Source organism: Haliaeetus leucocephalus, unplaced genomic scaffold (assembly GCF_000737465.1).
Source record: "Haliaeetus leucocephalus isolate CR32 unplaced genomic scaffold, Haliaeetus_leucocephalus-4.0 Scaffold545, whole genome shotgun sequence".
Classification (NCBI taxonomy): Eukaryota; Metazoa; Chordata; class Aves; order Accipitriformes; family Accipitridae; genus Haliaeetus; species Haliaeetus leucocephalus.
This window is the reverse complement of record NW_010972981.1, coordinates 5,463,044-5,487,805: the sequence shown is the minus strand read 5'-3', so window position 1 is coordinate 5,487,805 and position 24,762 is coordinate 5,463,044. Positions and strand designations below refer to the sequence as shown.

Sequence of the window (24,762 nt, the reverse complement as noted above, 5' to 3'; positions counted from 1 at the left end):
GCTAGAGAAAAAAACATCTGAATGCAGATAAAGTGCTTGCATGGAAACACAGCCTATTGAAATTATGCAACTGAAGTGTGGCCTGGTATTCCCTGGCATGCGTATGCAGTATATCCTCCCTTACACAGCTCTTGAAATAGTGGATTTTTGCTCAGTATTACTCACTATTTATTTTTAACTGACTGGATCAGATCCTTTGCTATTGTGTGTTGGTTAAGCTACTGCCAATGGTACCGCACCAGTCTGCACCCCCAAATAATTTGCTGTAAATCAGAGAACAGCCTTTCTCGATGGCATGGCCAGCGGCTGTCTTGGGGACCTGACCGGGTGCCCACCACTATGTGGCAAGCTGAAGAAAAAGAAGCATTTAACCTGCATTTCTGACCAAAGAAAGAGAACCCTTCATAGTGGTAGCCCTGGTGCAGTTAAATGAAGTGTTATCAGGAATTTGAAACTGGGGGGAGTGAACGTGAAACTTCAGCAGAGGGTAAAAAAGCACAGGAGCACCAGAAGGAGCTGTGGACAACACGGTTAAGTCGCGAGCAGAGAGGAAGGAGGCTGAGACCAGTCGCGGGAGCAACTAGGCAATTAGCTGAAGTGTTATTTTGAATGTTTTGAAGGCTTCTAATCAGTGCAGCACTTCGTGACATACCTGCTGTGAAATACCAATAGGCACTGCTAAACTTTTCCCTAGGTAGCTCTGCAAAGGGTTTGGAATTGGAGAGATGCATGGCACAACCCGCATGTGTTTCCTGGATGCACTTTGATTCCTGATGGGCAGTGAGTCATGGAGGGTGATGGCATGTAGAATTACAGTATTTCTGCATGGGTGTAAGAAGCTATAAGTTTTAAATCATGGGCCTAGTGTGCTTACTGCTTACTGCATTTTTAGAAGATGACCATTTACACTGTAGTGCGTAAATATTTGTGTAACAAGAAATGCTTCTGCTATCTTCATTTCACTAAAATATTGTGTGGCTGGGAATGACAGTTGCTTTTGGGGCTCCTCAGCTCGTTCCTCAGCTACTGTTGAGCTCATAGTTAGGAAGTCTAATGACCTTTTTTAATAATCTTTAAGGCATTTAAGGAGTACTTTTTATTTCTTTCTTTCTGTTTAATTTTAAGCTCCATAGGTCACGTGTGATTACAAAAAGAGTAAGATGAATATTTTTGCCCAATTGTAAGTCAGACACCATTCAGGTCATGGGGTATAAGGAGCATTTTGGAAACACTCCGTTTGCCATCTTTCATGTAGTAGGGAGAATCTCAGCCTAGCACAGTGATACAGATGATTTGTTGTAACTCACCATGCACCCTGTTGTTACAGCAGCCCTGGCTTTGCTCTCCCATTCATACCTTCACTGAGGACAGCCTGCAGAACCCTGCCAGAAAATATCTTGACCCACACAATTGCACTGAGCAATTATTTTTATTTTTCTCCATATGAAAATCTTTCATTCGTGTGAAAATATTGGACACACAGGTATCTAGTGGTTTTCTTTAGTGCTTGATGCTAACCTTGTTTCTTGTACGTTGCATCAGCTCAGACTAGAACTTGTCTGCATACTCATTTTTCTGCAAGCTTCTATGATATGTATATAAACAGATATTATTAAAAGATCTTATTTTTTAAAACTTCTCTTTATTTTTACATTCAGTGCACAAGGACAGACAAGATGAATATTCATGACAAAGTATAAAGCCATATACTGTCCTCAAAACAGTTAAAAGATGTGATGTAGTGTTTAAGAGTTTAAAAAAGTATTTTAGAAACCTTGTATTTCCAAAATTCCTCATTACAGAAAATTCGAATCTTTTAGAAAAGTAGAGTTCAATATCCTTGTGCATTAAGCCATATTATGAAAGTATGTAGGTGTTTTTCATCTTTACCTTAAGAAATCTGTCTCTGCATTGCTAACAATCTTTACGTAACCTATTGATGGAGCCAACAGCCTCCATAATACGCAGTATACACAGTTACAATTTGAAAAGTTATATTACAAAATATACAGTAGTTCCTTTTTACATTTTTATAGATAAACATTGCATAGTTTTCAAATACGTAATATGTAACACAATCACAAGCCTTTTTCTGTATAACTTACGAAAAATTCTGTACACTCAAATAATTATAAATAAAGTGTAAATATCCTTTGGTAAGAGCAGGGGGGAAAATATGCCGGGACATGTTGTGCTGTCAAGTGTTAAACAGAAATCTTTGTCGGAATCTGCCTAAAACAATGGCACAATATGGCCTGGAGCAAGGAGAGAGGAGAGTAAGAACTCAATAGATCATAGGGGAAATGTTACAATGAGGAACCATAAAGTACTGATATGTCTGACTATTAATTATTACCCTGATTCTGTTGTAAGAACTGCTTTCCCACAGTTATTATCACTGTGCTTGATGGCTTTACTTCAAGATGCAAAATAAGGTGCACGTTGTTTAAGAAATGAGTAAAAGTAGATTAAAATGTTTCCTGTTTCAGTGGGTGGTCAATGGAAACTTGAGATAACTTGGAAAGAATTCTGGATATTTTTTTCATATTTTTCATGAAGAAACAGAGCATGGGAATTGCACACTGGGATTTAAAGAAACAAATTCTGAAAGTATCCAGAATTGTGAGAATAAAATGAAGAAGAATTACTGAAGATATCAAAATTCCACTTTAAAAATGAGATGCTGACAAAATTCTGTTTCAACTACATGAAGGACAAGGAAAATAATTTTTAAAAGAGTAGTTTGGCATAACTCTGTTCTTTGCTACTAAACCCCAAAAGAGCAGAACTATACCAAAACTAGATGCTTTTGGAAATCCACTCTGATTCTAAGCATTTTGTCACTGGCTTACAATTACAGAGACAGTTGGAATCTCAGTATGAATGCAATTTGCAAACACATTTTCAGCAACACAATTTGCCAGTTTAAATGTTGGTTTATAAAAGTAAATGAAAACAATTTTCACTTCTAAAATGTACATATTTACCTGATAGCCAAATTCAAGCTACTGAATTTCAGAGCTCTGCAGAAAACGAACTATTCAGAAGTAAATGTGTTCTAGCAGCACTGAGTGGCTTTGTTAATCTAAGGGTCTTCTCAGCACTTCCATGACAAATTTAATCTACAACTCAGCCATGTAAACTGGCTTTAAATGACACTTGGCCTACACTCAGCCACCTGATTTTTTTTTAATGTTAGTCGTTGGACTTCAGATGTTATCCCATATTCACCGATATCTAAGCTATTGAAGGCCAGCAGAAGTACTCAGTGCATCTTTGAAATGCTCTTTTTCTGACATTGAAATTATGCCTTTTGTCAGCCCATGATTCAGAGCAGCCTCACAAGCATTTACTAAAACATCAGTAACGCTAAGGTTTGAGCACAAGCAGCTTCCCACCAAGTGCTACACTACCTATGGATTGACTATACAGGGTAGTGACTACACTACTTACGGATATTATCTGGGGTTTGGATTGCTACATACAATTGCCAGTAAAATTCACATTATTTCTGAGGGTGGCTCAGAGTGCAAAGTGATAGTGCAGAGTGAACACTCCTTTCTCTCCAGTAAATGTCACTGTATGTCCCGTGGCAGCCATAATCTGCTCTCCAGGTTCTCTCTTTTGTAGCTCTAAAGCCAGTCTCCGCCGCTACTCTGAAAAGTCATTTTGTGGCTCAGCCAAATGGAGCCACCGTTGCACACAGGTCTCCTGGCATCAGCCCAGGCTTGGCTGTCTGTCTCCTCCCCTGCGCTGGCCACTTGTCCTCCCTCCTGCACCATTCCTCTGATTGTGGGGTTACATGGTGAACAGGATTGGAGAGGACCATCTAGAGAGAGGAATGGCCACACAACCACATCCTGAGTTCATCAAGCCCTTTGGTAGCCACCCAGTGTCTCCAAACCCAGTGCTTGACCTTCAGCAGGCAGAGGGATCAGCAATTACTTACTAGGCCTTTAGCTTGAGATAATAAAAGATTATAACTCCTGTCTCCAGTGTTAAAGGAGACAGAGAGGGCTCAAATGGGTTTACGCACACCTTTATGCCAGAGTAGGACTCCCAGAGCTTCTGGAGGATGTCCCAGCATTTCGTTTTCCTTCATACATATAGAATAGATTTTGTCCATATTGGGAAAACTACTGTTTTCCATTTTGACCACTGCAACCAAGCCAATGAAAACATTAGGATTCCGGGGGGAGGGGGGGGGGCAGTGTTTGGGGGTTTTTTTTCCATTTCCAGAGCTTTTCAGGTATTATAAAGCAACTTCTGCTGAATAAGCCAGTAGGTCAGAAAGGCTGTTCTACAAGTGCATTGTTTGTTTGTTTGTTTTTTAATTAAGTTTGAATTGTTCACCACTCCTTTCATCCCTCTCTTCATGGGACTACATCAGGATTTCTTTTGTTTGCTACTGATAGCATTGGATGAAGGTATCGCATAGTAGATCCTCTGTAAGCAAAACTGTCATTAGCTTTTCAACTGATCATAGATTTTCTAGGGACTCTGTCAAGCTTGTTTGACTCCATTCCTCGATGAGTGATATATCACTGGCTGCAGGAACCTAACAAAATGTTCACTCTGTCCTCAGTGCATTATCCAAGGTGGTTTTCAAGAGCCTGACTGTTCTATGCTGTATCTCTGCTAATATGGGTTGATCCACTACTATAAGGCCGTGTTGTTTGTGCCTGTTTTTTCAACACAAGCTGCAGCTGGTGCCCTTCTTCCACCTCTTTCTTCATCAGCCATTGCAATGGTGTTTTCATAAACCTCCATAGTTTTTAGTTGCTTGTCTTTGGCACCCTCCTGTTCTGCATTGACTTTGCAGCACTTGCAGAAACCGCAGCAGTGTTTCCCACAAAAGGAGAGCGAAGACATAATTATATTGTCCCAGGGCTCTAGGGAGTGCATCCAGATGGGTAGGAAATCCCAATTTTGGAGCTTCTCAGGCAGTGAATGTGGTCGCTTTGACTGCATAATATTAATTACAACCACAGCAATAAAAAGAAGAAACAGGGGAAGGCAAACACCCAAAAGGACTGGCCAGCCTGCCAGTGACAGACCAAATACAAACAAAGGCAACAGAAAGAAGCAGACGAGAAGATAAAATATAGCAAACCATCTGTACTTGGCTGTTATGTTCCCCAAGGTCTTGCACATGCGGATTGGCAGCCGGGTAAAGGGTAGTGGGTAAAACAAAATAATCCCAGAAATATTGAAGAAAAAGTGGCACAAGGCAATCTGAAAGCAAAAACATTTGAGAAGTGCATTAGCTAAAATGCCTTTAAATGCTCCTACCGACATGTTAATAACTTCCAGTGGCGCTAAGACTCCATAGTTTCCCTTCCCTTGCTCCCCACTGTTTGTTCTTGTCTTTCGTGCTATTTCACTGCAGGGCCTTTCCTAGCACGAAGCAAGGACTCGGTAATACCTCATACATTGTAAAGATTGCTGCCTACAAACTGGGGACAGCTTTTGGACACAAGGCAAGCCTGGAGGGGATGGCATATCTCACAGATGCAGAAGTCTTAAAATGCAGCTTTCAACTGCAAGAAATGGAGTCCCATCAGAAGTAAAGCTGACAAACCAAACAGCTTTCAGGGAACAGTCCTGTTGTTAGCAAGGCATGAGAACCACATGAGAACTGTCATTATTGGGTTCTGCATCCGTAAGTTTTCAGTGAAAAGATGGGAAGCATAAATTAGATATTGCATACAGGCTGTTGAGAAATTGTTAACAGTACAAATCTGGATTTTACAAAAACTAGCTAAAAGTTTATAAGGCACTGAGGAGATTCCTGGAATGTGACTTTGTCCAGGTCTTTTATAATAATTTGATTCACATACTTCAAAATTGTTTTTTAAAAATTAAGCATGAAGAGACATGTACTTGTTAAAGCTTTCAGAAGTCACTTAAGGCAGAATAAGCATATTCTGAAGAAAACAGTACATTCCCTGCTCACCTTATTTTCATTCTATAACTATTATCAGACTAAAGTAAATATGAAAGTTTATTTTTAAAGTATGTTATAAAAACAGCAAGTTATCACGAAATCTGAGCTTGGTCAAGATAGTATCTTCTCATGATTACATCTGTTCTACCATGCCTGAGAACAATAAAATGACTTCTGTAATTTTCTTGATTTATTGTGGCTAGTAAAAAACATTCATCCTATTCACAAAGGACACCTCATTATCTTTTCACTCTTTGATGTAGAGGGTTCATTCAAATGTTATCTGCTGCCTGGAATGTTCTTTACCGGGTGGTAAATGGGAGCCCAAAGACAAGCTGCCTACTTTTCAAACAGTCTGAGGCAACAAGGAATTCAATAAAACCCACTCAGATTAGATTTACAATGAGAAAATAGATGCCGTGATGCTCACTGCAACCTCAGGTAGGTAGACAACTTGCCATCTTAAGGGCTGTACATCCTTCACTTAGGTTACAGGATTCCCTGTATACTGCATGAACAGAGTTAGGGTCCTGAGGAGGGAACTTACAGAAATTGGCAACCCTCACAGGGGACTACCTAAGAGGGTTGTCAGAGATGTGGACACTGAATTCCAAGCTGCAGAGACCCCACGCTCAGGGGTCGATTGGCCCACCCTGTGTCAGTTCTGAATTAATTCAGATCACGCCCAATTTACAAAAGCAAGATTTTACTATATATTGACATTCTGGGAATGTTTAATACAAGCTTTTTGCTCTAGCAATTGAAATGAATGAGCTGTCATTAATAGCACACACAAAATCAGGCATAACATCTATGGCATATTTGCATTGAAGCCAATTTTGTCAGGGTTTTTTTTTCAGAAAAGTTGCAACTTCTAAATGAAGTCAAGGAAGTTTTATACTGACCTGTAAAGAATATTTTAAGGTACTCCCTGGACTTGCTAAAGCTGCGAGTATAGCTGTTGTGGTTGTGCCAATATTAGCTCCTAAGGTAAGGGGATAAGAGCGCTCAATGCTTATAACACCAATGCCTAGGAGAAAAGAAACAGGATTGAGTGGTTTCAGAATGATGGAGAAGATAAAACATGGCATTAAAGAATACAGTACTGACAACTTACCAACAAGGGGTGTAATAGCAGATGTGAAAACAGAACTACTTTGGACAATGAAGGTCATACCAGCCCCTGCAAGCATAGCCAGGTATCCAGCTAGCCAAGTAAAAGGAAATGGGAAATCTAAAAAAAATAGAGGGAGAACATTGTATTTAGGATAACAGAATGCTCTATGTAACAGTAACTCAGCACTGAAAAGACTAATAAGCATGTAGATACATTGTTTGCATATTGCCTCTTAAATGACAATTTGGGGTCAGAGTCAGTTCTACTACTTTAATTTACCCTGTTCACTGTACTCCCTCTCCAGTCTTCTACCACTGGATATGCTTTGAGATGGATACTAGACTAGGCAGACATTTGTCCTGACCCAGGGTAGCACGTACGTTGTAATACAATTAGGTACAAGAAATATTTCCACAGAGGTCAACAGAAACTCTTCTAGGTGTCTTGAGTGCCTTGGTTTCGGCAACCAAGAGCTCTGAAGACCATCCTGACAAAATCAGGTTGGTTGTTCTAACTAGTTTCAAGCAGATCACCTCCTAAAAATTCACTTGTTAACTCTTGCAAAGAAAAGCTAACCATGCTGATTAGAGAAGCTAGGCACAATGGTCCCCTGTAGTCTGCAGATTTAGGAGTGAGCCAAGAAGTGAGGACTTAATCAATCGGGAATACACAGAGGAACACAGAGTAGATCACAAATGAACAGTACCCAGCAGCTGATTACTTTCTACCCCTTGTTTTTGATTCAGGCAGTGTTCTTTGCCCAGGAGAAGAGAAGACAGAGCATGAGGACCACTTTGTTGCCTTCCCCATTTCTGTGAACTCTCTCTTCAACCACAGCCAGAGACGTGCCAGGACTGATTTTCTCTGCTACAGGTTCTAACCTCTCCACTCAAGGGAGGAGGAAAGAAAAGCAGCCAAGTGAAAAAAACCCCACATTTGCACTCAATAGATCCAGGCTGAAAAAACACCTGGAGAACACAGAGAAAGACAGAAAGTACAACTATTCAGGGCTGCCTTATCCTACTGAAGAGAGGGTTAAGCAGTGGAACAGGACAAGCAAAGCAAATTAGATCATTAATCACTACAAACTTTTTTTCAATTTTAGAAGAAACATGCAGGCTGTGTGCCAGAGCAGGCAATCATGATCTCAGCACTTCAGCGCTATCTTTTGAGGATGGGAACATTACATTTCTAACAGCTAATGATTATACATCAAGAAACAGAGCCTGGACTTTGGTCTCTGTTGCTGTTAATCTGCTGCAGTTCTCAAGCAAGCTGTTCGCTGATAAATTTTTAAAAGAAAGAAAATAACATGCTTGGGACAAAAAAAGTTGGGGAGGGGCAGCAATTTTTGCTTAATACTGTTTTCTTTAAACTATTCTAGAATATCTGCCAGAACAGGAGATACCAATAAATGTGCTCAATGTCCTTGTCATTCCTGAAAACAATCTTCAGGAAAAGCAGATAATTACCAGTGTTGATTGTCTTCTTGATAACGCTTGCCACTTGTCCTTTAAGCACAGAGTTTAATAGTTTAACAATCATGACCAAACAGGAGCACAGAACAAGCAGGGACAAAGCCAGAAGGATGAGACCGATGGCAAGATCAGGCAGGTCTGTGTCTGCAAAGAGGTGCTGGCCTGAAAAAGAAAAGGAAAATGAATTGGCCTAGCCACATTTTTCCTTCTGGTCCCAAGCCCAGCTCCAGTTTTCATACATGTCCCTAAGAAAATGGGACCAAAGCACACACGGCATGAGGGGGTGATGCAAAGAGTGAAAACGCCACCTCCCTTGCTCCACAAAAGCCACGTCTGAGGGGGGCAAGCGGGGCTTTTCTGTGGACACACTTATAAAATACACAGTGGGGACCCCTGCGGGGCAGGCGGGAGCTGCTTGACCATGTGCAAGGGAGAGAAATACAACAGCACAAGGAAATTTTGGTGTGCTCCAAGCCGGATGGTGGGTTGGCTCTTCCCAGAGGTGGCTGCATGCCTGAGAAGGGCTGTTCAAAGTCCTGAAGGGCATGCATAGGGATGGGGATATCCAAGCAACCATTACAGCAAAGTAACCGTAGCTCCAAGTCACCTAACAGCAAGGGTGACATGATACTGAAGATTTCAGTTACTGATATCAGGGAGCGTGGAAAGAAATCCATCTGCAGCCAGTTACCATGATGATACTGGTAACTCCAGCTGTGTAGCTATAACAGAGCACAGGCTGCTCTGACTGCACCTGCAGTAGTACCTTGTGTGCAAGTGCCTCTCGCTGTACCTCTGAAGTAGTCTGTTAACGCTATCAGAAAGCTATATATACATTTGTAAAGGTATTGCCAAAGAAGAAATAGTTCTGCTACTTACATTTACTGATATATTCTGTTTCAGTTACATTCTTGATGGTCCATGTCGTGTTTCCTTCGGTCCAGCAAAGGTCAGGAGATGTGCAGTTTTCTGAAGGTGGAATTGTGACATTCTGCAGTGTCTAAAGATTGCGAGACAAAGCAGATAGTTCGGTCACCTACAAGCCTTCATTAACAACTCGTGCAAAGTTCTAGGTTTTTACTACAACCAAGCATTCATCAGCTGAAGGCAGATTTGTAAGCTGGAGTGTAAGCTGGCACCACATTAATGACAAGGCAAAATTTTTTGCATTCTTAAAATAAATGGTTGTGCTGTTACCCAAGTCAATCAATAGAGCATTTAAAGATTAAAATATCCCCCAAACCTTCTACATTGTAATAACCATAGCACCACGTCATCAGTAGCTAAGAACTTTAACTACTGATGTCAGGATTTGTGGAACGAGGTTCATGTCTCGCTGCAGCTGGGGGACCGTGGCATTGCTTTTCCAGGCAGTGCCACAGCTTCCTTGGGTCAAAGAAAGACCTCTCGACTGTCATCTTAACTGCAGTTAATGGTCTGGTGAGTACTGCACAGGCCTGTGATTCAGAATACTACAATACTAGTGCAGCCTCTGTTGCTGGATGAGCACAAGCTGCTCACGCTGCCTTCCTATGCCTCAGTTTTCCTGTCTGTAGAAACAGACGTGCTGCTACTACTCTCTTTCTTAAAGCTCAAATGCTATGTAAGAGCTAATTACTAGCACTATGATTAGCATTAGTCTTACTGAGCTGAACCTGAGTTTCTATTTACACCACAATAAAACCTTCCCTATAAGAGCTCCTAGCCCAGACATACTGCATTCTGATGCTAGGTCCATAAGCGCTCACGCAGATTAAGGAAGGGTTTGCTGACTGAATTGCACTTCGCCACAAGCGCAGCTAACAGTCAAATGGACTCTGAACCTCACTGCTGAACAGGAGGTATCTTTAAGATGTGTTTGAGTGATTCTCTTTTGCAGAAATGGGGAAAGAGGAATCCTATTTTCTTGCTGGGCTCTGCCTGCAGACACCCACGTTCGCGTGTCCCCTCCAGCTGATGCAGATGGGCAAAGCTGGGGGTGGATCCGGTGCCCCCGCATCGCCAGGGAGTGCCTGGTCTCCAGCCTCCCCAACGCGTCAGCCGTTGCAAACACAATGCAGTGTTATTTCTCACCTTCCTGAACTTTTTTCAGACATCTGAGTTTCAAAGCAGCTGCATTAGATCAAAATGTTTATCCTCATGTTTTGCTTTTAACATATGGAGTCTGCATGTATTTATCCCTGCCATAAGTCTGTATAATCATTTTTGCCAGAAATGAGTTTAACACACTAGGAATGTAAATCATTTAAATGATCTTCCTCTTCCCCCACCAAGTTCAAGTCAAGCTTGTAGGGATTTCATGCATTTTTGTAATTTGACTACATGCTTGGGCAGTAGTTACAGAGCCAAAATACAGGCAAACACAGAAAAAAACTGTGTATATGGAAGTGTAACCCTCAGCCTATGCTTTCTGTGTAGTTGCTTGTCTTCTAAGAGTGGGGGGACTGTAGGACTCAGGGGCTCCAGACCACACTGAGAGTTAGGCTGTGCCTGCTCTGGCAGCGCGGCGAAGGGGTAGCCAAGCGCGGGCTGGGAGCCTGAAAGCGGTACCGCTGCCCAAGGACGATGCCTCCCCTGAGATGAAATACCCAGCGCCTCAGCAGCGTAACCTGAGCAGTTTCACATTAGCACAGCTCTGCTCCTGGTGCTACCTCCCCAGCTAGCGTTTCACTGGCCATCCTGACCATCATTCAACAGGAGCTGGGCTCCTCTAAAAACCCAACCACTTAATTTTAACCTCCGCTGTGTGTTCTTAAGTATCTTCTGCCTCAGGACTTCAGGAATTACTTTTCTATACATACCAACAAGTAGAATAGTCTCATTAGAGATCCAAGGGATATTTAATGCTCTAATTGTTAGTTAGCTGAACAACGCAAACCAAACACTCAGCTCCACAGTTTACCAAAATACTCATTGGTGTCGATCTGGGCAACAGATTCCTTCAGGCTGCAGTGTTGCTTGGGTTAAGAACAACGGGATATAGCCCCACAGAGGCTTTCTCCGAGGGCAGTTTTCCAAGAAAGCTGCAAATAACCAGCTGCCACCAGGTCACCCTAACACACGTAAGACTAAAGCTGGTTCAATAGATAAATGGTGGGCAAAAAGATATTTTCTTTGGCCTGTACTGCAGATTTTTTCCACTTTCAGGGAGTTGGTAAACGTATCAGAGTTTAAAGGCATTTGGATGTGAAAGGAGAAAAAGGCTTGGCTCCAAACTACCAGTTCTGATAAGCAAGGGCCTGCATGGTACTGAAAGCAACAAGGTCAAGCTCACCACTGGTATGACATCCTTGATTTAAGTGGAGCAAAAACTACATTAAATTGTTTTCATTCTTTATCTGCTGCTGCTGCAAAAAAACTTATTTAAAAATCTAATTTCACAATCCTATGATAAGGAGTGTCAGCTACAGATAGGTAATATATTTTCTGAGGAACCTGGGAATGAATTTAGCATGATACTCACCACATTGGTTTCAGTTATGCACCAAATCTTTACCAGGCTTCTGTTTTTTGCTGATTCATCATTTGTAGCAATTGCATTTATTACTGACTTATCAAGCTTTAAAAAGAAGAAGAAGAAGAAAAAAGCATTATTCCAACTTGCATCACACACTTCTGTTCAGCCTTACTCAAATAACTCCCTTTGGAAGCTCAACCACATAAAGCCTGCACGACCATCTCTAATGCTGGAGCTGCTGCCCAACAGGTAGGAGGGGGTTTACTCCCAGAAAAAGGTACAACTCTATGGGCACAAACACAGTGTCTCATTCTCCCCAAATCATCCACCACTTCATCTCATTCTTTCTATATAAACAACTACACTAACACAACTACCTACATGCATTTACTGTCATTTTAGGAGTTGTGCACATGTCCCCTGGCCTCCAGCTGTCCCTCTGGATGTGTGCAAGTTTCAGTGTCATCTCTTCTGGTCCTATGCAGATCTTCTGGATGTGCTAGGTTGTCCCAGCTAGTACTATCTGCCAATGTCTAGGTAACAGGCTGCCATCCCATCCATCCCACCCATCCCACGTGGCTGTATTTGTCCTCACCTGCCTTCCCAGTCCTCCTAGCTAGGTCTGTCATCGTTATGGTGAAATGTGGGGGAAATTAGAAATGGGAAATATAGAGCTGGGGCTTTATGAAATGCTAATAAAAAGAAGAATCCACCTGCTAATGAGCTTCACCCCAAGGACACAGAGAAGTGAGTGGGAGCCCCCCACCATATTCAGAGCATTTTGATTAGCTGTAACTGAACCAAGTAAGCAGCTTCCTTGAAGAGAGAAAGAGCTTACCTCAATGATGAGCTTTGTAAAGGGGTCTGTGATAACTTTTAGTAGCTCAGGGGCATCCTCACCACTTTCAAGATGAAAGGATTCAACTATAGCACTGGTGAGATGGTAAAGATAGCCAGAAATAACTTCAATAGGCAATAGCGCAAACACAGCGAGCCAGTTAAAGAAATCATGGATTGTTGCCCCAGCAAAGGCCCTGTGAGAAAAAATTTTAAAAGCTGCTTTTAATTAAACAGCATGTGCGCAACATCAATTAAATATTAAATCATAGAAGTGAGGATGAAGCCCATTTCAAGATAGGAATAATTTCATTTCTGGGGTCACAGCAGTTGGCTACTTTGCTATGGAGCGCTAAGTTGTCTCCACACTGTTGGCCGAGTGAAAGAACGAGCCAGCTGAGTGAAACAAGACAAACTAGGAAAGGCAAAAATGATCCTTAGCACGAGATTGCCAAGGGTACTTGTCTGAAGAACAAAGTGGCTGTACGGCCTGCATTTGTTTTGCCTCTCACCCATTTTTGGTACATTTTTAATCCTCAGCCAGGCGTTGCCTCTGGGACCTGTTCTCCCTGACTCATGGCAGGAGATGGCTCTTTGCAGCCCTCTCACATGTTCTTGCAAACCATTGGTGTACAGGTCCCTTCCAGCTTCTCCTCCACAGCCTGAGGAGCCACAGCGCTACCTTCAGAGGCTTTAGCTAAGTGTATTTCATATGTCTGTTATGCCATAAATGACAAGGTACCAAAGTCTCATATCCCTGCCAACTTTACTGCCCATCTCCAATAAGCCATGAGCTCTCTCACTGATAACGTCAAGTGGCAGTCTACAAGTTGTCACTGTACATATTTGACAGCCAGAACACTTCATTTCTCTACAGTTACCAGCTCTTGCTCACTGTAGACTTAAAAAACCTTCAGCAATGAAGTCTTTTAAGGAGAGTAGACCAAAATACCCTAATATTAACTTCTTGTACAGCCCTCCCATAATTATGAGATAATCAAAGGTCGGTAGTATAGTGGGAGCAGTTAAAAATTCATCCTTGTGCAAGAGCCAGTTAAAAATGGTGGATTCTTACAAAACCACAAAACTTTTAAAGGAACCCAATAAGCTTCTCCAAGTATAGGAAGCCATATATCTAGACAGCATTATACCTTGGCCATGGCCATGCTTGTCACTTTCCTAACTAGACATTCAAATTTTGGCCAATAGAAAGGTTGAATGGCTGTAGTAGTGATAGGGAATATAGAAGAAAACCTACAAAGAGGGAAGAAAAGCAACTTTTCAGATCTAGTGTTTAAGTACAATACCTTCTAAATTCGTTCCTGTCCCCAGCTTGCATGAGTGCCACAATCGTGTTTGTAACTGAGGTGCCAATGTTTGCCCCCATTATGATAGGAATAGCTGATCGAACAGTCAGCACTAGAAAGCAGAAAAGGAAGCACTGAATGAAAAAATCAGATCATCAGCAAGCTCTTTGTTTCAATGAAAATTAACATCTATTAATGTCACTGGAACCCTGACTTCTCTTGATGTCACTGGGATTAGGTGCTCCAATCCAGATATGTTTGCTTTAATCAAGCCCCCTGGGAACATGGTACTCCCATAGTCCTGTGATCCCCACCAAAACTGCAGCCCATGGTTATCATTTTTCACCACACATTAGAGGGCCAGAGTAAGATAAAGTCTCTTTTTCCTGGGCATTTTGTTTGAAATGATGCCACAGAAACAAATGAAGTTCAGTAACTGGCTAACATGAGAAAAGTATGCAGATACTTCCAAAATTAAAGCATTCAATGCCAAGGTTTCCAATTATTTTCATTGCAGTTGTGGACTTACTACTATTATTACTGCTACTACTACTACTACTGTTATTATTATTATTACTTTTTACATTTTTATTTTATATCAGGGCAACAGCTGTGAAAATCTTTTTCTGCAGTCTCTACTTTCACACCCAAAGCTTCTACAACTTGAACACAGTTGGGAATGTTTGCACCCCAGACTGACATTTATGATTGATTTCTAGGAAGATACTCTAAGTAGACTTACATGTGGAGGACACCATGCTGACCACAATGGATGAAGAAGTGCTGGAGCTCTGGACCATAACGGTCACCAGAACTCCAATCACCAATCCCGCAACAGGATTAGACAGCACTGAATCATCCTGAAAAATGTCCCCTGCTGCTTTACCTACAAAAAACATATTCTCAGAGTGAGGGAAGTGCAAGTTAAAGTCCGTATTATCAGAGCGTTTAATTAAAGATCATTCAACCATTTAATTGATACATATATAGCTATGCTTGCCAGCCAAAAAATGTACAAGATGATGTAGCCCAGGGATCCAAATTCAGGTCTTGAACTCTCAGCTTCTAATTTATCAGAAAATACTTTATGTTCTCTCATTTCAGTGACTGAACAAGCTCTACTGAACTCTGCAGAGAACCATATAAAACTACAGCCATCAGAGGAAAGACTGTACGGTAAAAAACCCACACATGCATAGATTTAAATGCTATTACTACCTTGATATTTTTGGTTACTGCATCAACGAAAACTATTTTAATAACCCTGAGTAATTCTGTTCCTATAGCTTTCTGTGCTGACAAAAATCCAAAGTACCTCCACAGAAGCTCACACATTTCTCTGATAACTCTTCTGAATCCTTCAGCAGAATTCAACCCTTGGAGACAGGCAAATGCAAAAAATACATTTCAAGAGTTTTCATCTTTGAAAGACTTGGGGGACATTTCAGTGCTGGGTGCTTTGATCAAGAGTGCAATTTTCATATTTCACCTTGTTGAAGTGTCTTTCACATGAGACAAATTTATGCACAGATGTATTTGTGTAAACCAAAGTAACAGGAACCTACTAAGAAATTAGGGCCAATAATCCCTACATCAACAGCTCCTTGGAATTTGAGAAACAGGCGCTTTCAAACAAAGGAAGGTCAGTCTTCAATCAGAGCTACTTCCTTCTGAATCTATATCTCAACACATAAGTCTATGGAGAATGTTCTTGGAGAGTGATACTTGTAATTTACTCACTCAGATGAAACTTACTGCCTCATTCGTAGTTTATTCTGGATATTTTAGACATTTTCATACCTCCTACCAGTTGAAAAGCAGAGCTCAGTACATCCAGAGAACACACGAACAAGTAGAGTAATCCAAGTAGCATAATAAACTTCCCTATCCCGTAGAGTACACGAATGATTTTTCCTTTTCTATCCAGTTCTGCAAAACAAATACGTTATGCATAAAAGATTTGCTTGATGTGTCTGATGTTCTCTCTTGAATAGTCTAGCACACAAGCAGAGACTACGGAGTCAAAGACAGTGTTGTGACCCCAGTACTTGATTAAACCCAAAACAATGTTCTCCTTAATCAAATTTTAACTGCAGAAGCAGGTAGTTTGTTTACCTGGTTTTACCATGTAAAAGCTTTTGGTATGTGACAAAAGCGTTACAAAGTCTGAGACTGACCCTCGGTTTTACACAGTTATCCTACTGAGTAAAGAAAGACCAATAGGAGCCTGGATATAAAACCATATTAGTTTTGGATTGTTTTCCATATATCTCCTTGTGTTTTAAGGAGGGTAAGCAGCATGATTTCCAAATTTTTCTTAACTGACTAAATATAATATCCCCATTCACTGTTGGGGAAGGTGAGACAGAGTGTAAAGCCTAGATCTGAAAATTCCTCAAATCTTAAATTCAGTTCTACAGCAAATATCATTTCAGAAAAATAACCAAGACAAAGAGAGCAGAAGTGATGGAAAAAATAAGTACAGGTAACATATTTACTGAGAAATGGCTACCTGACCACTTGACCCCAGTGTCCTGCAGTTCCGGCAGAGCCCATGGGTCACCTTCTTCTGGCGTTGTCTCATCTATCAAGGCTACTGTGGAAAACGCAGGTTGAATTTCTCCTTTATTTCCAAGTGAAGCCACGTTGCCTGATGAAATAGAACATTTATGAAAAACGGTTTAATTACTTTCCATCTTCTCAAAGGAGCCCCAAAACTTATATATCTCTGTAACTCACAGGTGAGCTCACATTACCTTTGTGATTTTCTCCTTCTTTCCCAGCCATGTTCTGGTTTTGTTTGGAGGAGTCCCCAATATAGTTATTGGTTTCAGGCTTTTCCACCTCAGGCCAGGGAGCCATGATCTGTGACTAACAAAGCAGTGCTGATTAAAATGCAGGTGCAATCAAAATATTCAACTTACAACAGGGTATGTGAGAAACGTTATTAAGTGTAAGAGCAAAAGAGATGGAAATGGAATGGAAGCAAGTTGTCCTTGAACACAGCTTTTTATTAATGTTTATGAATCATTCCTTTATTTGTGAAATTGATTTCTCAGTTATGTTTAAAGCACACAGTTGATTTATTTGTGCAATTTACATAATTAAAAAAAATTATTTCCATCTCATGCCTGTATTTTTGTTCACTTTTAACTGCCATGAAAGCAAAGATTTCTCTGCTTTCCAAACCTTAGGCATTTCTTTTCTCCAATTCATTTTATCTCTTTTCAGCAAAAAGTCAAGAGGACTGTTTTACTTTCTTCCACCTTCTGGATTTAACTGACTGCCTTTACCAAACTGGTAATTCAATACACAGACCTTAGCAAAGAAAGTTCTTCCCTAAAGCATTGCCTAGTTTGGGTCACACATGCTAAACACAGTCTTCCTGGAAGCATGGAGGAGAACGTGGCCCTGGACAAGGTGGAGGAAGACCCCAGAGTTTCGAGCTCCAGAATGATGCTTGCTGAACAACTGGACAAGAGCGTAATTAGATGTCAGTGGCCATTGCAGGTTATTTGCCTGCAACTCACAGCTGATGCTGCAAGTGAAGCTGAGTTAGTGGCAGCAAGGTCAGGCTCATGCATCTCACGTAGGCTCTCTGTCTGAACCTCTTCCTTCCTGACCCCTTCTGAGCACATTTGACATGCATGGTAATATTAAGAAATAATAACTTAAAAAATAAGACATCACATGGCCAAATCCTGCCGGCACAGGCACAAGCACATGTGACAGACCTAGACCAGGCACAAGAGGAGGAGGCGGCTGTTCCTTGAACCAAAACCTGGAAGAGTCCTGCTTATTTACTTCGCCATTATCGGAAGCCAGAGGGAGGGACACGAAAGAGAGGGAAGTGACCATGGGGAGCCAAGGCTATATATGATAATGTTTCTACCTTTCTAGGCTTCTAAGGCTGTTGTTTAGCTCAGCCAGTGTGAGTGATACCTCAGTGGAAAGGATGGGAGAAGTGCACCCTACCCAGAAAAGCCTCACCTTCGGGCCTGTCTCTTCCACCCTCTCTGCCACGCAAGTCGGTCAGTGCCACGGGCAAAGCTGCCCCGTGGCCACCGCATCTGGCACCCGTGCGGCTGAAACGCGGGCGAGCCAATCTGCCTGCAATGCTCCTCATAAACAGGGCACCTGCGCCCAGCCTCCACAAGTCAGTCTCGGAGCTGGTATCGTACTCCCGTAAACAAGGTTCACCTGCATTTAGCAGCCACTCTGAGGGACTATAATTAATCATTCATTTAATCATAATCCTTTATGTGGCTGATGGTGAAAAAGTCTTGTCCCTGCACACCTCAATAAGCCACACATCCTCCTCCTTTAGCCAGGAAGGAAATGTCACAGACAAAATCACTCATGTCTTATTGTAACAGAGGAGGGTATTGTTTTCTGGCACTCCACAAAGAGAAGAGTATCTCCCTTTCCACGTTAGCAGGAAAAATTATTCTACAATCCCATTAGCAAAAGCTCTGCTTTTACACATTCTTTATCCGTGATGTAAGGTCCAGACCAGCTCCCAAGATACACAAAGAAAGATCTCAGAACAGATGGAAGAAAACCACTCTTGCTTGTTTCAACAAGGGTTTCCATTTGCTTGGAGCAAATTCTCATATTTTCACCCATGCCAACAATCTCCAAGCCCCACCCATGCCAGAACACCTCCATCTTGTTAAACGAGTTTCATTTATACATGTTCAGCATTTAAAGAGCTCTAAAAAAAATAACTGCTCAGCACAAGTGCTTCTTAAGTGAAATACAATTGTGAACATGCATTGGAAATTCGGATGTGAAGTTGCATTGTCAACACATTACCACCATGGAGAGACACAGAACATGCTGGACCCCCAGCCCTAGAGATGCCGTCAGTATTTTTACAGCTCTTCTGTTGCACTCAGTATGGAGATGAAGGATTCAGCCTGCATGATTACTGTATGGAAACCAAGCTGATGCATTCACTGGAGAAACCGGAGCTTGAAAACTTCAGCAAACAGCCTCTATGTCTCCTAAATAAACTCTCCCCATTCAAGAATTCAGCAGGGCATTTCTTCATAATAAGCATCTCCCATGTTCCTGAAGTGCTCAGGATCCCACAGGTACGTCATGTATTATTATTGTTTTTGCTTTATGTGATTAAATACCATAGAATGAGAGTTGACCACCTCTGTGGGGGAAGGTTTTTTACAGATACGTATATAAAATTATTCATATGAGCCCTAGTCAACCTCCGATTTGGGAAGGTAGACTTGAATACCGGAGGCCTTTACAGTGTTTGCCTTACGCATTTGGGTTTGCAGAGGTATTACTAGAACAGCCCGTTCTGTGTGATTGGTATCAAGGACTGATGAAAGCAGAACCATCTAGATCCCTGAAGCGCTACCAAAGCTGTCAGCTGTCTCCAGATGCCGACTTTTGTTAAGAGGAACAGCTGAGAAGATAGTTTACAGCCACCTGATACTCTGCTAGCGTCCTGGCCACAGCTACTTACTGTTAATTAATCGCTGAGCTACAAGGGTAATCTACATTCTACAGTCTTCCCTTCAAAGAATTCTTCCTTGGCCCAAATGCAGACGTTAACATCTTGAGAAAACACCCAGAAGAAAATCTGGGTGCTGCGGAGGAGCGGAGCAGCGGGGTGACAAAGCTAACTGCATCATTCCCTGGCAGCTCCTACGCGCCTTTGGAAAGGCTGATGTCAGGCAGAGTATAAAAGACCAACATCACTGACGCAAGATATAAATGACAATGAAAACCCTAATAGTGGTTTACTTTTGAACACCGAAGGCATAACTACACTGCGAAGGAACATGTTAGAGAACGGGCAGAGGATGGGCCGGTGACGACGCACACCGCAACAAGGAGCTACGTTCAGCTGGACGCACCGGTCCAGGTCCAAAGGCAGGACAGCCACAACTGCTGGATGAGGTGCCCGGAGGGACGAGGTCTGCCCATCCCTGTGCCAGCCCCGGTGTCTCCGCACCGCGCTGGCGGGACGCCGGCCAGGACGCCTGCACCCAGGCCCTAGTCATGGAGCTTGCGTCCGGCTAAGCACCGGCGCTTTGGACGTCCACCTGTCCGGAGCCGTGCTGAAACGGGAGCTAATCTCCTGAACGCGGCAGGTCAAAATATGCTATGCATATTGCAAAGGTCTGAAAACTAATGCCTGCGCAAACTGTAATCCAGTCCGTTTCGGCGAACCTCGCGGCAAATCCTCTCACACCATCGCGCGTGCTTCTTTCATTGTAAGTATAGTCTTTCCTCGCCTTCGGAAAATGCTAACTACGTGTGACATCCTTTCTAACTCCAAAAGAAACTGAAACCTCCCGCTCCTAAGAGGGAGATGGATGGAAATCAGTGGCATTCAAATTCTGAAATAAAATGTGAGAGAGAAAAAGCCGAAGCCAAAGTGGGCTCCCATGGTTTTTATATGTGTACTGACTCTCTCACTGCAGCATTTCAAAGAGTTAAAGTCTCTGGGGAATTACCTGCGCAACACCAGGTGTCATGCAGTTGCCCCACGTTCCTCAGTGACTCACTGGACTGTAACAGCATTGCCTCTCTTGCAGGGCTAGACTCTCAGTGCTTTTCAGTTTTAAATCAGAAACAGTCGTAAACGTATTTATTTTGCTGGACTTAACACGGAGAATATGAACTACCACTTGCATGTGCCTGGACGGTATTGTTTGTACCCCTCCACCCGTGACAGCTCACTAAAAGGCCACGTTGTGCCTGAAATAAGAACTACAAAGCAGTAAGCCTTAAAGAAATCTCACCTCCAGTGGAACATACCCAGTCAAATCAAGATGAAACAAAAGTACTGGAGAAAATAGCAGTATTTTCAAAACCGACTGGTAATAACTGCAACAACCACCAACACGACCATACATGTGCCTACAGGTTGCCTAAGCAGCTCCAAATCAAGTTTTGGGTGCAGCCAGGCTTTCCGTTCTCTCGCTCACTCTCCTTTCTCAGCTTTTCTACAAAACCCCATCACTTCCTTGTCATTCACCACTGTGCTACAGTTTTTATGCTAAAAAGGGATTTATCAGATAATTTGATATCTGACTACGTGGCTTAGTAAATATGAATATTTACCACACATACTTCATAGGAATAAATACCAAGCTACACAGCAATCCTTCTTATACACAGTTTGAAGAAATACTGCCTCAAAATGTATCATTTCCAACACAGAAGCACATTATGTAGACACAGGAAAGGAGAGATCCTCAGCCAGCACAAATTCATTCAGTAGCTTTACATGAGCTGATAATTTTGCCCCAGAACCTGTTCCATGGCAGCCACAAAGCCCCAGGTGCAACAACTTAAACAAACACCAGCAGTGATTCAGCCTTGCTAGGAGCAAGTCTTGTCTTTACCCTGGCACCAGCTGGTTCCTTGGGGCTTTTCCTCTGAATAAGTTAGCAGGCTTAGCCAGGATGTAAACTTTCAACTAATGTAGTAGTAAAGGAAAAAATCAATATATGAAAGCTAAAAAAAGAAAAAAAGAGCATTGTGCTCACTGTTTATTCCTATGTATCCCTGAGACTTACTGCTCACAAGCTTGAATCTAACACATAGCAAAACTGAAAAAAACATATAAAACAACCTAGTACAGAGAACTAATTTCTAAGCAAGTCCAGAGAGAAAATGAATCCCCAACATTAATTTTTGCATTCACAATCAAGCAAAGCACCAGGCACTGCCTCTGAGGAGCCAGAGCCAGGAAACATCTGTGAGCTACTTCAAATGCCTAGTAGGTATTTAAATAAAACAACAAAAAATAATAATCCCACCAACAAGAAAATACAACATATCTACCCCATCCCAAACACAAAACACATAGTAAAGAATCGAGAGAGGAAAAAGTAATGACATTAAAAAGACTTACTGATCTAATGGAAGAGCTGCTAATAAAAGTTACTGAGAAACCAGCTGATTTCTGCCTACTGCCACATTAGTTGAGCTAACTACATTAGACTAATGTATTCCTTTTGCCTCCGTGTATCAAACTGAATTAGCATAAGAAAATGTTTCCATCAAGAATAGCCTGACACGGCCATAGTGCAGCACACAGACTTTACACACTATCTATGCTAACACACGAACTGACAGTATTTCCTTCCAATGTTTCATTAATCAAATCCTAGACATTTTCCAGTATCCAATACCACTGATTACTATGACTTAAAAACTCACTTCTTTTCAATCCAGGTAATAGTTAAAACAATACTTTCTTATGCTATAGGCAGTTATTTCTGGGGTTTTTTTGATAGCTGCTAATAAAATGCTTTTTTTCTTTATCATGTTCCATAAAAATAAATCTAGTTATTCGCAGGCAAAAAGTAGCACAGTTTGGTTTTAGAACTATGATTTTTTTTTATCACTTCCTTAAAATATAAAAGCAGTTGAAAGAGCACAAGGTGAAAATGCTAACAAGTGGATGACATTTCACATGCCACTCCAGTTCCCCACCTTAGCTCTCTGTTGCCATTCCTTGAGCTGCAAAAGCAGAGCTTTGGATTTATAAGCTAAACAAGTTCAAAAAAGAAGAAAAGAAAACTTGGTCTTAGTTGTTCTTACTTACCACTTCTTTATTCCCAGACAACAGAGCGAACGGATCAACTGGGCAGCCACTGAAACCTGCAATATATATAGACAGGTGTTGAGCAAAGTTTGCTTTCATCACCGCGCACTAACATTCCTATTTTACAGTCCAGAGGCACTGCCTACCTGCAACTTAATGATCACAATCAACCTTTTTTTAGCAGGAGTGGGCAGCAACCAAGACTGATAAAACTACGGGCTATTTCACACTTATCACATTCTAAAAAATGTCCCATCAGCATTTAAGTACAAGTTACTTATGTGTTCATGTGAATGCTGGGAAATGGTTTGTTCCAGCCTGAAAAATTGCCATCCGCCCGATCATTCAGTAATCTTTTTTCCAATAATAATTTTCCAAAAATATTTTGCAATCTCAAAAGTCTGTCAAAAGGGTGTGAAGAAGATGTAGAACTGTTATTTGTCTGTTCAGGTGCCTATTAATCTGCCTAAGAACAGAAGTGAAGGAGAATCAGATAAAAAGCGGTGTAAGGAGGAAACACGTAAGAACTTCTTTGAGAACAGAGGATGGAGTTTCATTCTTATCAGTGCTCAGTGTTTACAATTAAAGCGAGCTCATTAGCATTTTGGCTGTGGCTCTCCTTTCTAAATGAGATTTAAAGATGTAAGGACACCTTTGATAATCGCATTCAGAATGCTAGCAAAGAAGCAGACTGTATGACAAATAAGTTATTCAATAAATACGGTATGGTATTACAGATTAGACAAAGCAGTCACCAGCATTTGCTGTCTGTTCTACCGATGAGCTTAATGGGGAGCTGGCTGATGGGACTGTGTTGGGCACTGTAGCTTTATTATCTTTGAATTTTTTCTGTTTCAACAGGCGACTTATACTGGGAAAATAAGCTGTAAACCAGCAGCCTAATCAGCAGATCTGCTTTGTCTGCGTGTACGCAGTCGTATCTCCCAGTAGCTTAGTGACTTAGTAACTTAGAAAAATAAAACTCTTGCTTTTTGCACCTTTCAGTCCCGCAGAGACGCCCAGCCTTGGAGCTGTGAGTCAGAACTTACTCTTCACCTGCGTCGGCACCAGAAACGTTTAGTAAGTGGTGATCGTAAAAGCCTCCGCAGCCCCGTACGCAGCATCCCATGGTGGCAGCGGGAAGGCCGAGCACCTCCTTGGGCTGCAGCGGCTCTGCTGGTCTCGACCCCGCCGCCCCCATCGCTCTGGTCACGGCCCACGTTGGAGCCCAAGGACGGAAGCACCAGCCCTGCCCAGCTGCAGTTTGCACAGAGATGGCTAGGGAAAGGAAGCCCATTTTTCTTCTGTCTGACGCGGAGAACAGTCCAAAGCGGAAAGAAGCGATGGAAAAGGGACCCAAGGTCCACCTCGGTGGTTCACAGGCTCAGTTTTCTTAACAGAAGTGTGCTTTAACATTGCATCTAAGAACACCGGTTTTTCATTGATGCCCTACATGGGGGAAATCACATGAAGTTTTTAACTGGGAGTCCCTGTGTTCCTCTGAGCTGTGACTTACTCTCTTCTGAGTCAGTGTTTGTGAAACCCAGCTCTGACAGTGAGAAGGTACGAGATGGGCACGTTCCAGGTACCCAGTTAGGGCCCAGCCAGCGCGTGGTGACGTCTTCCACGGCATTTTTATTCCAACACTGCTCATTCCATTTGCTAAGCACAATCCTATGCGCTGACCATGTTAATGTTTTAGGAAGGCAGTAATGCTAGATCAGACCCATCGTATTCCCAGTTGTTCACAGAAAGGCAGGCGATCTATTCTGTCTTTGGAAGTCCAGGGTGGACCTTCTAAAGAGTCAGTCTGGCAGAGTCTCCATAAGAAGCTAGCCACAAAGGATGAGAGTGAGTGTTAGTTGTCCCAGAAGCCTTTTCCCTCATTCAGGATCAGAGGAGAGGAGGCTGAAATTCTTCCCAGGACAGCAGGGCAGTCAGAGCAATAGTCCAGAGTGCTTTTCATGCATCCAGCACAGATTCAAAAGATGCTGCTCCTAAAGAAGAATAACCCAATGCTCTTTCTTCCCCC

At 42.1% G+C, this 24,762-nt stretch overlaps 1 protein-coding gene across 1 annotated transcript; it reads right to left on the bottom strand.

Annotated features, from left to right (window-relative positions):
• Window positions 1-4,500: 4,500 nt before the first annotated feature.
• On the bottom strand, window positions 4,501-22,829 carry SLC34A2 (solute carrier family 34 (type II sodium/phosphate cotransporter), member 2). Its single transcript, XM_010576869.1, has 13 exons — window positions 22,731-22,829; window positions 16,900-17,014; window positions 16,656-16,793; window positions 15,944-16,072; window positions 14,886-15,029; window positions 14,144-14,255; window positions 12,838-13,033; window positions 12,006-12,101; window positions 9,422-9,542; window positions 8,537-8,704; window positions 7,065-7,181; window positions 6,853-6,977; window positions 4,501-5,235 (listed from the first exon to the last, which is right to left on the bottom strand). The coding sequence occupies exons 1-13, from the start codon at window positions 22,827-22,829 to the stop codon at window positions 4,660-4,662; spliced, it is 2,136 nt and encodes a 711-aa protein (XP_010575171.1). The 3' UTR covers window positions 4,501-4,659.
• Between the last annotated feature and the right edge of the window lie 1,933 nt (window positions 22,830-24,762).